This window comes from Moschus berezovskii, chromosome 12 (assembly GCF_049115385.1).
Source record: "Moschus berezovskii isolate FMDL1 chromosome 12, NW_MosBer_1.0, whole genome shotgun sequence".
In the NCBI taxonomy this organism is placed as follows: domain Eukaryota; kingdom Metazoa; phylum Chordata; class Mammalia; order Artiodactyla; family Moschidae; genus Moschus; species Moschus berezovskii.
The window spans coordinates 63987934-64002798 of record NC_142471.1 but is presented as its reverse complement, the minus strand read 5'-3'; the positions used below and the strand labels follow the sequence as shown (position 1 = coordinate 64002798).

General features: G+C 34.3%; 1 protein-coding gene across 11 annotated transcripts in view; it reads right to left on the bottom strand.

Annotated features, from left to right (window-relative positions):
• Positions 1–14865, bottom strand: part of LCOR (ligand dependent nuclear receptor corepressor) — a 129360-nt gene that overhangs the window by 70336 nt on the left and 44159 nt on the right. For 6 of the 11 annotated variants that reach the window (XM_088842222.1, XM_088842225.1, XM_055424980.2 and 3 more), the window contains exon 3: positions 5557–5636. Coding sequence is in view for 4 of the 11 variants with exons in the window: in XM_088842221.1 (XP_088698347.1) it covers positions 5557–5636 (80 nt within the window). In the remaining 7 variants the exon portion in view is untranslated. Of the gene's footprint in view, positions 1–5556; positions 5637–5968; positions 6035–14865 lie in introns of all 11 variants that reach the window. The other 5 variants (XM_055424978.2, XM_055424972.2, XM_055424979.2 and 2 more) reach the window with 1 other exon arrangement.

Sequence of the window (14865 nt, the reverse complement as noted above, 5' to 3'; positions counted from 1 at the left end):
GTCAAATACTGAACTTGCTAGTAATAGCCTTATAAATAAAGAGCATAAACAATTCATATTTTCATACAAAATTCCATCTAGCATTATCTTTACTTATTAAAACATCCATACTCTTTACAATAGCTGTCTCCATTTCAGCCAAGTACAAGAACAGCCATTATCATACACAGATTCATTGCTTAAAATTAGTCTATTTTTAGGGATATGAAATACTGAAAGTAATTTTTAATTCTTCCCCTCTCTCCAATACTCCCTCACTACTATTGGATCAGCTCTTCATGCTATCAACACAATCCTACAATTAATAAAAGCATCACAAGACAGCTTCTGATATAGAAATACAGGTGTAAGTGTACATATATTTAAGTATTAACACACATATTTTCTAGCTCAGACAACTTAGGAGGTCTAGAAGCAATGATGTTCTACTACCAATGAGTGTACCTAGTACTTTGCTTTCTTATACAATTTTCCAAATAAAAGAAATAAGGAAGAATGGATCAGTTCAGTTGCTCAGTCGTGTCCAACTCATTGCAACCCCATGAACCGCATCACGCCAGGCCTCCCTGTCTATCACTAACTCCCGGAGTCTACCCAAACTCATGTCCATCGAGTCTGTGATGCCATCCAACCATCTCATCCTCTGTCGTCCCCTTCTCCTCCTGCCCCTAATCTTTCCCAGCATCAGGATACATGTATATTTATGGCTGAGTCTCTTCACTGTTCACCTCAAACTGTCAAAACACTGTTAATTGGTTATACCCCAATGCAAAATGCTTTTGTTGCTTAAAAGAAAAAAAAAGAAATGAGGATTCCTTGGAGAAATCTAAGGTTGGGATAGAGAAAGGAAAGATAAGTGTGGAACAGTTTTTGGGGCCAAAAAGTAAAGAATTGATAGAAACATGCTAAAAAAAAAAAAAAAGATGAAAAGCCAACCAGAATGGGCTTTCAACAGACAAATCTAAAACAACTCAAACTATAAAATAAATAATGGCTGTAATAAATTATAATCCAAAGAACAAAATAAGAATTTGTGAGTCAATACTGACAGGTAAACAACAAAAACATAAATAGAGAAGGGAAACATCTTCCTTACAGTAAGATTTCAACAAATAGAGTTCGAAAAAATAACAGAACTAGGAAAGCATCATTTGGTAAACACCATGCCAGTATTTTTCTTTTTCAGACAAGACTAATCAATTGACGCTAAAATTATGATGGGAAAAAAATATTTACAAAATCTCAAAGTATGTCTCCACAAGATACCTATCAAGCGCAAAAGGGGAAAAAACAGAAACCCTGCAGTAGAGAAAACTTGGCAGACACAATCTTAACCAAGTGATCAAATTAAACATCACCATGTGCTTCCTGATATGGTGCATTAAGGATGACACAAAGTCAGTTCTGTGCAATTCTTGCCAAATATGCATAACCTGACTTCAATTATAAGGAATCTCAGAAAAACCAATTTGCTAGCATTCTTCAAAAGTGTCAACGTCATGAAGGCAAAGAAAAACAGAACTATTAGACTAAAGGAGGCAAAAAAGACATGACAACCATATAACAAAGTCTGGTTCTAGACTGACTCCTGGACCAGAAACATGACTTTATTGGGGTAACTGGTGAATTCTGAAAGGTTTGCAGATTATAGTACTTTATCAAGGTTTATCTCCTGATTTTTATCATTGTATTGTGGTTACATAAGACATTATCATTTGGGAAACCTAGGTATAGAGGAATTTATTATTTTTGCAAGTGTTTTATGTGTCTAAAATTATTTCGAAAAGAAGCTAAGAAAAAGTATAAAAGCCTCATAAGTGTACAGTACACAGAAAGCTTTTTGTGTATATACTTGGCGTATGTAAGCATTCAAAACAGTTAGCTATAATATTATAATTCTCCAACTTTATTATGTATACTGACTTCTTCTTAGTTACTCATTTAGTACATATTTTAGAGTACCTACTACATGCCCAACAAAGAGGAAAGGAAGGAAAGAAGGGAGAAACCAAGTAAGGCAGGCAGGCAGGCAGTCACTCATTAACAGACTCCTAGAGCGACTTCACTTTCACTTTCCACTTGCACACACTGGAGAAGGAAATGGCAACCCACGCCAGTGTTCTTGCCTGGAGAATCCCAGGGACAGGGGAGCCTGGTGGGCTTCCATCTATGGGGTCACACAGAATCGGACACGACTGAAGTGACTTAGCAGCAGCAGCACAACTGAGATTGGCTATTTCAAATATACTCATGCCCATTTACATTTGTATTCTCTTCCTCTTCCAAACTGAGTAATTTCAAATACTACTTAATTCTTACTCTACCACTTTCCATATTCATGTTTCTAGCTTTGTAATAAAAAAATCTATGTACTCTAAAAACACGGATCAAATCCCAGCTATGCAACTTTGTCTGTAACTTAGACTCTGATCCTTGTCATTTCTTTATTTGTAAAACTGGGATGACTTTAACCAACTTTATAACTAACTTATAGAGATGTTCCATTAGATGGGAGCAAATAAAAGTAAGTGGCACATAGTAGGTGCTCAAAAAAAATGTTACTTGTCTTTCCCATACAAAATATATTTTCTAACTGCTGAAGTGTAGATGAACAATCATTTTACTAATTTCTAGGTAAGTCCCTGTTATATTTTCCAAAAGGGCAACTTCACGTTTTTCACCAGGTATTTTTAAAGTGTTGATTGCTCAGTTGCATCCAACTCTTTGCAACCTCATGGACAGTACCCCACCACGCTCCTCTGTCCATGGAATTCTCCAGGCAAGAACATTACAGTGGGTTGCCTTTCCCTTCTCCAGGGGATTTCCCTGACCAACCCAGGGATCAAACCCAGGTCTCCTGCACTGCAGGCAGATTCTTTGACCAACAGAGTCACCAGGAAAGGGCAGGTATTTCTGAAAGTAAATGTAAATAATGTATTTATTTTATCCATTCTAATAGTCAGTATCCAATGAAAATCCAATTAACTAAAAACTATTAGGAATAATCTGCATCTCATTCTTAAATATCAGATTAGAATTTCTAACAGCTTTTTCAAACATTAGCTGACATCTCACCATGCCAACCTCCAATCAAACTTCCAATATTGTGCTCTATGCTGCCACCTCTTGGCTGTTAACCACTCTCTCCACGTACTTTCATTTTTGGAATCTTACAGGCTTCCCTCATAGCTCAGGTGGTAAAGAATCTGCCTTCAATGCAGGAGACCAAGGTTTGATTCCTGGGTCGGGAAGATTCCCCTGGAAAAGGAAATGGCAATCCATTCCAGTATTCTTGCCAGGAAAATTCCATGGACAGAGGAGCCTGGCAGGCTACAGCCCATGGGATCACAAGAGTTGGACACGACTTAGCAACTAAACCACCACCACCAAAGTCAGCCAACTCTCAACCCAACGTAGGTATAATTAACTTCCAGATCTACTCCTTCTCAGGTAAGATGCACAAATGTCTTGACAGAGTTTCAACATAATCACTTTCAATCTAACACAACTAAAGCTATGTATTTGACAAGTTATGTTTTCTAGGCTCTCTCTGTTTTCAAATACACAGACACTATGGCTGTTTCCGATAAAAACAAATGCCAAAGACAGGCAGTGAAATGTCTAATGGAGAAAACTAGCTCTCCCAGATCTAGCTGGCCTTTCAAACAAATATTCTTTCTAACTAGAATACTAACTAAAAATTATATAAACTGTAAGAACAGTCGCTACATGGTTCCATGCCTTGCTATTTCTGTATTTTCTTCTAAAAATATTCATGAAATATTTTATGCTCATATAGCAATGGGAAACTCAATCATATTACAAGAATATACTGTACTCTATTATTGACCACAGAAGACCTTTCCTCCCAATCCTTTTCTGAAGAAAAAAAAAAAAAAGGTAATAAATCATTGGTTCCTTCTGTACTACCAAAATGCCTATTAAATAACTTGCCCAATAATTGGTCACAACAAATATGCATGTACACACAAAGACATACAGTTTAAAACGATAAACTTAAACTTCATTGGTAGCTGCTTAATTTTCCGGTCTTTTCCAAACCACAATTTCAAAATACTTTACTCATTAATTCAATAGAAACAGACCATCCTGGATAGTCAGAGCAATAATTTTTTCATGTACTTAAGCAAGAAAAAGATGCCATAAAAGAAAAACATTAAAATGCTCTTAAATTAGCTTTGATTTTAAAACAACTTGCCAACAACAGTAAATAATGGTAGAGTGGCTATATGCAAGGGTACAAAACTGCCTAAGTCATGGTCCGCGGTCTTCAGAAGTTGACAATATAGTCAGGAACACAAGATTCAAACACAGAAAAGGATTATTAACAGAAAGCAGAATATTAATTGACAAATAATTGGTGTAATATTTACTACAACAGTGTGAAGTGTTGAACCAGCAGTAAGAGCAGAGCTATACCATTTATAAGAAAGGGGAGTTAAGGTAAGAGTAAGAGCAAGCAGAATTTCAAGCTTTAAAGAACAAGTGCAATGGCCTAGTCCAATGGTAAAAGCATGTTGTTTAATATAAATGATCAGACCAATTTTGTGTAGAAGACTAGTAGTATTGGTAAGAGAAGTGGACCGAACTGGGAGGGTACTGAGACTCTGAGCATTAGGCTAATGAATCCCAAAGACAACTGTAAAGTCACCAGAGACTCAGTGCAGGTTAACATTTCCATACTACTTGAAGTGTGAGGGTTAGGGGAAGGTAGGGAGGAGAAGGGTTTAACCACGTACCAGTGTTTAACACACTGACAAAAACTGAGAGAGAGGAATCATTATTTCAGTACCCCAGAAAAATGCTAATGGTCTGAACTACGGTGATGACTGTGAAAAGAGAAAGAATGATATTCAGTACAAAGAAGAACTGATACAACCTGGTCAATGATTTGAAGTCAGAAGTATACAGGAAAAGGAAGGAATTAAAAATGTTTCCAATGTTTTAAACATTTCCATGGAATAGAAAAACCATGAAAAGAAACATAAGACTGTAAATCATTATAAATAATTTCCAACAACTGAAATGTCTAAACCAAAATTCTTTTTATGTTTAACACAAAGCAATGAAACAAGAGAAACCCTAAGGTACAGCCAATTTCTACATCTGAATACAAACAGCATCCATGCCCAAATATTATGAAGAAACATAAGACGGCATAAACCATAGTCCATCGTAAGTCTACATGAATTAATAACTACTTGATCTAGGTCCTTGTTACTGTATAAATGACTCCCATTACATGAATTACCATACATTTCATATTTAAAATAACACAACAGTTTGAGACCTAGCTAATTATTCTGTCTAGTGAACTACATAAATAGAGCACTGTATGTTGGGATACAGATTTCTCAACAGGCTAAACAACACACTAGAAACAGTCTAAATTGCTAAACCAAGTTACTATCAATTCCTTTATAAATGAACATGGAATCCGTACTCCTACAAATCCTCCAACAAAGTAACCAAGTTTTGGGAAAATAAAATCTATAAAATACCACACTAGACAAGTTTCACAAGTTTCTTGGTTACCTTTACTTTATCTCTTCTCAAGCAACAGAACAGACAATTTTCATCAAAAGTCCAATCAGAAATGCTTTCAGGTTCACAGTCTGCAAAAACAGTAGGAATAACAAATTAGTAGTCACAAAAGAGGATTTTTCAGGAAACAAATGAGAACTAATTTCAAAAATATTATTTGGTTTAACTACAGCAAAATACAGGCTCCTTATCTGCAATAATTGCTCACTAGTTAATATACCTTATTTATAAATATATTTGCATTATCACAGATAACTACATACAAAAAGATGCTTACATGGGTATAGCGTCATCCCACATAAAACTGTGAATAAAAAGGAGAAGGAGACTGTGGCTTAAGTCACCAAGATATCATTTATGTCACCAGGAAGAATTTGAAATACCAAAGAAAGATTTTGAATACCTTTAAATAAACTGAGATCTTTTAATAATGCAGGTCCAAACAGCCCTTCAAGAATACTTTCAAACCCTGAAAGGATGAAAAAATTCATTATTACAATAATATTCCTGACTGAACTGACCTGAACAGTAATTTTAACCTAGTTGCATGAAAAAATGATGGTGCTTTCTTTCCATTCTCAAGAACCTCCAGATTATTATTGAAAGGATGCTGAGGACAGTGTCGTTGATGAATCTAAAAGGAGCATTTGCATTTTTGTCAGTGATTAACAGTCAATACAAATTCACAACCCATTCAAGGAAATAAAAAACAATAGTAGAAATAACCAATGAAGGAATGTAAATTCATGAGGTCTCTTACTACCTTAAAAAATTCCAAATACCTCTTTACATAAACTTTCAAACTTTATTTTAAGAGGCACCTTTCCCAATGAAGAGTCAAACTGCTTCAAAATTTTCAGTGTTCTGGGTTAATCTAAACAGCGTATTTCTGAATATGAACTGAGTTAATACATTCTTTGATTTAACAGTTTTTTAAGAAGGAAAAGCCTCACTGAAAACATTTGTATCACAAAAAGAAAAAGACCTTTGTCATTAGTTCACAATGCCACAGTAACTACTGGGTTCCTTTATGAACCATTGATTATACACACAAAAAGAGAGAGAAAGAGAATGCAAAGATACCAAGACATAGATATTTAAACTATTATCACTTTCTATCAGTATAAAGTAGAAAATGAAAACAAAAAATAAACTTTTCTAATTTATTACCTCAAATACCGCTGATTAACTCAACGAAAAACAAGTTAAAAAATATCTTTGTCACCTTGCTGTCTTCTATGGGTATTAAGAGTAAGGAGGAAAATGCAAAAGAGAAGCAAACTGTACCTTCATACAACACAACAAATAATGGGTTATTTGTTAACTGTACAGCAGTTCCCAAAATGTATGTATCATAACCTCATTTGGAGCTCAACTAAGTAAAACAAGAGGTCTATAAATCCATGTCCTTAAGAAAGAAACAAATGGTCTTGTGCATTTAATGTACACACAACTTTTCAAATGTACAGAAATATTATTGTAATTAAGAAAATATGTAAGTTTTACTGAATTCCTAGTAGTTTGGGTCACTATGCATTTTGTCACATAATCTGATTATCACCTAAGGGTTTACAATTTTTTTTTTAATTGTTAAAAAGTACCCCCATGTTCAAAAGTGAGGAAACCACTAATTAAAAATCCTATAGCCTGGTGAACACATGAGGCCCACAAACAGGGACGTTTCCTAACCACAAATGCAATCACCAGAAAGAGTTTGGAAAGTAAGTGGGTAGGAAAGATGGTCCCAAGAAACAGTATCTTATCTCCTTATAAGAGTAACACTGTAATGTATTTTCCTTGGCATTTTGTTGTTGATCTTCATGGCTTTTCTATGAGATCATGGTATAAATTTTGAATACATTTATTCTTTTCTTATTTGCCTTTTGAATGTAAAGATTCCCTTGTCTTTAATATTAAGTCATCATATTCAATAGGGTAAACCCTAGAGCTTGTACCATCTACACTGTAGTTACTTGACTTTCCTGTACTATTTTCATGATTTCTAGATTCTAGGTTTTTCATTTATTATTAACAATCAACTGTTTTTCACCTCTCTTTTGTTCTTCCCATCAAAATTATTCCAAGGACATTAGCAAAACCAAACTACCCATTCAAACAAATGGGAAATATCTACCCTGTTTATTATTTGCCTATTATAATTAAAACACTGTTCACTAAATTACTATGTCCTCTTTTCTCTACACTAGGGAGGATAAAGTGTTGGGCTAAGGTTTTTGAGGGTGGGGAGGTGGTGGTGAGGGAATGAGAAGGAATTGCTAGGTACTGCCTATCTTGGGTCTGCAAACTAGGTATTTTCAACACTAGCTTACAGAGGAAAAAAAAGAAAAATCCTGTAGCCTGCCTCTAGAGCCCTCTTACTCCCAAAATGGATTTCTAACTTCACAAATATTAATGAAAGTGTTTCAATATCTGGCAAGTACCAAGTACACACTGCAAATAACTAAAGGGGATTATGGGTGGCTCTTATTCTGAAGAGCGAATCTAATATGCTTTCACCTGGATTTATAAGAAATAATAACAAATTCTAAATGTGTATGTTTAGCATAAATTCTTGAAAGGGAAAAATGTAAATATAGCAAAAAATAATACTAAGAAAGAAAAAAATCAAATAAAAGCCTTGGGAGATAAAATTTTAAAAATTATAAAAGATAACAGAATTAGAAAGAATAGTAAGAACATCAATAACACAAAAACACTAACAAAAATTGAATCATATTATCAAAGAGCAGGAAAAGGGAAAGACCATAAATAATCAAACGAGAAAAAAAATCTGGTCATAAAAGCAAAGATTTAACCACAACTAATTTTGATCAAAACAGCAACTGTAAACAAGTCACTACTCTTTTGCTCATGTCTGCAACAATACATTAAACCATACAAATACTGATCAGACACTGTTAAGTCATATTTTGCCTACTCGGCTTAACTGAATTTAATGCCACTCAGTTTTATTAATATTAAATATTGAATTTAGCAGTTGCATAGCAACAAGGAATGTCTCATGTGCTATGCTTGACATTAACAAAAGGCAAATAAGAAAAGAATAAATGTATTCAAAATTTATACCATGATCTCATAGAAAAGCCATGAAGATCAACAACAAAATGCCAAGGAAAATTAAATACATAATGAAAAAGACAGCTATGTCATTATGTTCAATCACCAGGGCTTAAAACTCACCTGTATGCAACATATTACATGTAAAGAAATATTAATAATTTTATTGAGCATGACTACTGGCCAAAGAATCCCTATCCAACACTGCAACTGGAATGAAAGCTGGTCTCCAATCTCTTCTCACTGCAACCTGAAGACAATCACTGTGTCTTCAGACTTTTCCTAAAACACTACTTTAATGATATGATCATCTGTTCAGCAAAATCACACTTTGTTTAAAAAACAAATCCCAAATTCCTAAGTCTAGTAATCAAAACTATTTATAATTAATAACTTGACCCTAACCTACCACTGACAGCCTTATTTCTCAAAACTTTCCTGTTCATTATCACAGCTCCAACCAGGCTGGTATTCTAATGTGTTCAATCATCTATCATTTCTATGTCCTCATATTTTCTGAAGCCTTTTCATTTCACTTCTGCCCAAATATATTATCTCCATCAAGGCATTCTTCAGTTTATTCAACAAACAGATATTTGCTTATCTAACATACATTAACCAAAAGCCTATCACCTATCAGGGACAGTGACAGGCACTGAATAGGTAGGCAATGATGAACAGACATGGTACCCCCCTCATGGAGACAGGGTTTCCAGTTTTCTCATTCTCAGAATTCACATTATCACTCCCTCTCTTTTAAATAAATGTTAATTGCCCTATGTTTTCTCTCTTCTATTAATATCACATACAAAGCACTATGTAAGTATTCTGTAATATAAGGTTTGTCATAGGCTATCTAAACCCAGCTTCTGTTTTTCTTCCATATGTTTACGTCTTCAAGGAGATTTAATATGCCAAGAAGGCTAGGAAGGAAGGCCTTCCTGTTTCCCACAATGTTCCCCTTATATCAGGGCTCTCTGGTTTTTAGTTTGATTTTAATAACCTACCTCTCAAAAACAAAAGACAGAAGATTAAAATTTCTCACATATTACCCTCTTCAATCTAAATCATAATCTCTACTCTATTTCTAACCAAAATGGGAAAAGCAGATTATGAAAAGTAATGAGAGGAATATATCAAATACACAGACAACTGAAGTAAGCAACAGCCTGTACTTCTGAAATAAGAAAAATATCATAGATGGAATGAAAAAATTGTTCACACGTCATGGGAACCTTTCCTGAGAAAACAGTACAGTGATTATCAGTCTGAGAGACAATTTTCACATCAATGTCCCTTGGATATCTTACAAAGCTTCGTGCCTGGTATAAAAATAAAGAGCTCAATCTTCAATACAGTATCATTATTTTATAAAATATCAGTTCAAAGGGGCTTGCTGGTAACAATCATCAACTAGTATCTTAATATATAAAAAAAGACAATGATAGTATCTGGAGTTTTTTGCTTAAAACTCAGGGTTTTAACTTGGGAATGCCACACTTACCTTCACTAAAAGCACCAAACTGAATAATTAAAAAGCACCAGATTATACAATCTTTTAAACTCAATCCAAAGGAACAGAGGTAATTAAACCCTTTTTAATCAACGTCTCAGCTACTTTAAGGTATCTATCATACAACCAAAGCAGTTTGGATGAACTTCTACTGGTAATGAGCAAAAACCAGCCTTGTCTTCTCATTACTCTAGGCAATCCGTCCCTGCTGGACAATTACACTCATTAAGACTTCTTCCTCTCTCCCTGAGCATCTGTCCCCTGCCCACACTCTGTGAGGAGCACATTTGCTGGCTCACTTACCATCCTGAGAGTCACCCAGCACAAAAACTGATGAAAGAACCTGATCAGACAGACTGAAGACAAACAATAACCTAGTCAAACTGAAACAATTAATGAAGAAAAATATAAGAGGTTGAAAAAAATTACAAATAGTGTTTCTATTGAAGCCAGGGAAGAACAGCATTTAAAACAAAAAGCAAGCTGCTCTAGAAAAGGAGTGCAAAATATGTGTTTGGGGAGGAGAAAAAAAGAAAGCCCAAACTTCCAAAATAACCAAATAAAAGTATTAAATATAAAAATATACATCAAATTAACAATTTTAAAAAATTCAAGAAATGTCCTCATAATGCACAGTAAATCTGAAGTCAAAGAAATCATGACTAGAGATGAGGAGGAGGCCAGGACATTCAGTATATGTGAAAGAGGATTACCAGAACAAGAGCAAAGAACAAAAATTTTCAAAAATTAAATTTAAGAAATGGGGGTGGGATGAAGGGGGAAGACGAGAACAAAAAGAAAACTTCCTGATGTTGAATACTGTTATGCATCTTCATAGTTAATGTGTTTTGAGAAGTACTGGGCAGAATACTCAGGGGGAAAAAAGCATATTGATACATGTTAACTCTCCTGGCAGAATATTTGAATTTCAAAAATGAAAGTTTAAAAGCTCCAAAATAAGGGGAAAATTTTACTTAATTTACACAAAATAAGAGGAAAGAGATTCAGAATGACAGTCATTTCATCAGTAAAAGTAAACGGTAAAAGCCAATGGAGCTATGTTTACAAAATCCTGAAGGTTAAACTTTTAAAGCCAATCTATTATTCACAGATATGGATAAAATAAAACTGCTAGATATGCTCTGATTTAAAAGGAAAAACAGCCATTTACTCTGGGTACTAGTAACAGTTAAAGTAGTTGAGCTAAAATAAAAAATTCAGAACAAAGACCTCCTAAAAATGACAAACACTTTATATAAAAAATAACAGTGTATGGCTGAGTTCCTTTGCTGTTCACCTGAAACTCACAACATTATTTGTTAATTGGCTATACCCCAATACAAAATAAAAAGTTAAAAACAAATAATGGCAAGCAATGTACCAGTAAAACTAACAATTAAGTATAAACACTTGTTACTATATGAGGAGATTCAGTTTAATACAAGATAAAGAATTCTTTAAATAAACACAATATAATTTTTTAAATTAATGATTTAGGAATAACATACCAAACTATTACAAAAAATCTTAGGTGAAGAAGAGTAAATAAAGTATGCTTAGATCAAGTGTGCATGCAGGATGAGGGAACAATTTATAATAGTCACTACTCTTTGATATTAATAAGAAAATGTAGGTTTAAAATAAATTTGCTTTAGAATGTATGGATAAGGCTGAAGAATTTCCAATCCAGAGGAAATAAAGAACGAAGAACAACTATAAAAGGAAGTAAAATTTAAAACTAAACAAAAAGTAAGCATGCTAAACAAGAAACAAAAAACAATTTCAGGAAAAATATCAAACATACACATGTTACAATAAATGTTAATCAGTTAAATTAACTAGGCAAAAGAGAAAAAAGTGACAAGGCACAGCATGAGCTTCCCTGTCTCTGGTAAAGAATCCACCTTCCAATGCAGCAGACACAAGTTCGATCCCTGGGTTGGGAAGATCTGGAGAAAGGAATGGCAAGCCACTCCAGTATTCTTGCCTGGGAAATCCCATAGACAGAGGAGCCTGGCGAACCATGGTGCTGCTAAAAGAGTAGGACATCACTGAGTGACTAAACAACAGGGCACGGTAGCATGCAGTTCATAACAGACTCAAAGTGACATAGGTATGTTAAACTAAGGAGGGATGAACAGCTATGAGAAAAATGTAAAAAGATAAGAAAAGAAAGCAATAGAGATGGCAATAACAATCAGAAAAAGAATTACTCAAGGATAAAAGTATAAAACATAGACAACTAATAAGAACCTACTGTACAACAGGGAACTCTACTCAATACTCGGTAATGGCCTACATGGAAAAATAATTTTTAAAAAAGAGTGAATATATGCCTATGTATAGCTGATTCATTTGCTGTACACGTGAAACTAACATAACATACAGTCCAATAAGAATTTAAAAAAGAAAAAAAAAGCATAAAACAAAAAAGAATTTTTCTATTACTAAAGGGTTAATCTATTTCATGAGTGAAACTGACCTATGATTTTCTTTCTTATATGTCTTGTTTGACAAAAATCCTTATAGAAAGAACTGAGATATATTTCCTTTTTTCCTACTTTCTGGAAGAGGTGACAGAAAAGTGGGAAGCTTTCCTCAAAAAAAATTGGGTGGAACTCACATGTAAAGCATTCTGGGGTTATTCTCTTTAACTATTAAGTTTATTTAATAGTTATAGAACTATTCAAGCTTTTTATTTCTTGAGTCAGTTTTTGGGAAGTTATATTTTTCTTTAAAAATTACTGGCATATGATTGAGAGTATTTTACCTTATCTTTTTGAAAGCTGTGGCAAAATATACATAATGTAAAATTTATAATTTTAATCATTTTTACATTTACTATGGCATAAAATTTTACATTGTTGGCACCACCATCCATCTCCAGTACTTCTTTCATTTTGCTGAAGAAGAAAACTGGAACTATATACTATATAGTGGAAGAGTAATTGTCTATTTGCTTCTATTCCCAGTCTTGCCAACTACCATTCTACTTTGTCTGTACAACTGTGACGACTGCAAGCACTTGTTAAGTGGAGTAATAGAGTACATATTTGTCATTTAGTTACTAGCTTACTTCATTTAGTTACTGGCACAATATCCCCATGGTTCATCCTTCCCGCAGCATGTGACAGGATTTTTGTCCCTTTTAAGGCTGAATAATATTCCGTTAATACACATCATATTTCTCCATTCATACCTCAATGAACACCATAGTTACTTCTACCTTTTGGCTATTGTAAAAGAATGTTGCTGTAAATCCCTTATCTCTTCTTTATCTGTAATCTTCATTTTCACAATATTATTTCTTTCTTTCTTTGATTAATCTTAACAGGTTTGTTTTCTTAGTCACCCCTCCCAACTCACTTTTGACTTCTCTTGATCTTCTCTTTGTTCTCTGGTTCATCAATTTTTTCTCTAAGTTTCATTATCTTTCTATTTTCTGTGGGTTTATTCTGCTGTTGTTAAGTTTCTAACTTAGGACAGTAGCTAAGTTCACTTATTTTCAAGTTTTCCCCTTAAAAAAAAAAAGTATAGGAGTGGTTTAAGAGAATTAAACCTTAACTATTTTATATTAAGAAGTAATCCAGGATAAATAAAATGCAGTATATCCATTTTGTTATTGTTGCATAGTTGCTAATTCGTGTCCAACTCTTTTGCAACCCCATGGGCTGTAGCCCATCCACCAGTTCCGCTGTCCATGGGATTCTCCAGGCAAGAACATAGAGGATTGTCATGTCCTCCTCCAGGGGGTCTTCCCAACCCAGAGATTAAGCCCGCATCTCCTGTGTCTCCTGCACTGGCAGGCGGGTTCTTAACCACTGGGCCACCTGGGAAGCCAATAAAACAATATCATGGAATATTTTACAATAAGGAGGAATGAACTTAAAAACATTATGCTAAGTGAAAAAGGCCAAAAATAACAGATCACACACTATATGGTTCTATTTATATGAAATGTCCAAAAAAGACAAATTTGTAGAGATTAAAAGTAGTGATTTTCCTAGGGCTGGGAGTGAAAATGGGAATAACAGCGAATAGATATGTTTCTTTTCAAGATGATAAGACTTATTCTAATAACATTAGATTTTGGTGATGGCTACATAACTCTAAATATAATAAAAATCCGTGCTTAAAATAAATGACTTGGAAGGTTCATAAATTCTATGCAATGAAGCTTTTAAAATAAGTTATGCATATTTAATAAATATTTACAATGTTTTAAGAAAATTTGGCCTGTTAGCCTGTGTTGAAAATTTTAATTTGAAATGTAGAACTGAATAGCTGATTTAGGTCTGGCTGCAGGCTGAAAAATCCCATGGATGGAGGAACCTGGTAGGCTGCAGTCCATGGGGTCGCAAAGAGTCCGACACGACTGAGCGACTTCACTTTCACTTTCATGCATTGGAGAAGGAAATGGCAATCCACTCCAGTGTTCTTGCCTGGAGAATCCCAGGGACGGGGGAGCCTGGTAGGCTGCCATCTATGGGGTCGCACAGAGTTGGATACGACTGAAGTGACTTAGCAGCAGCAGCAGCAGGCTGAAATCTTACTAAGTTTACATACTTTGTTACAATACGTATACAATTTAATAACAACCCTTAAAGAATCTAAGAAGGCTTTGTTAAATCAGTAGGAAAATATAAAATTTTAAGTTTGTAGATAAAAATATTTTAAGTTAACTAAAATATTTGGAGTAAGATCTGTAT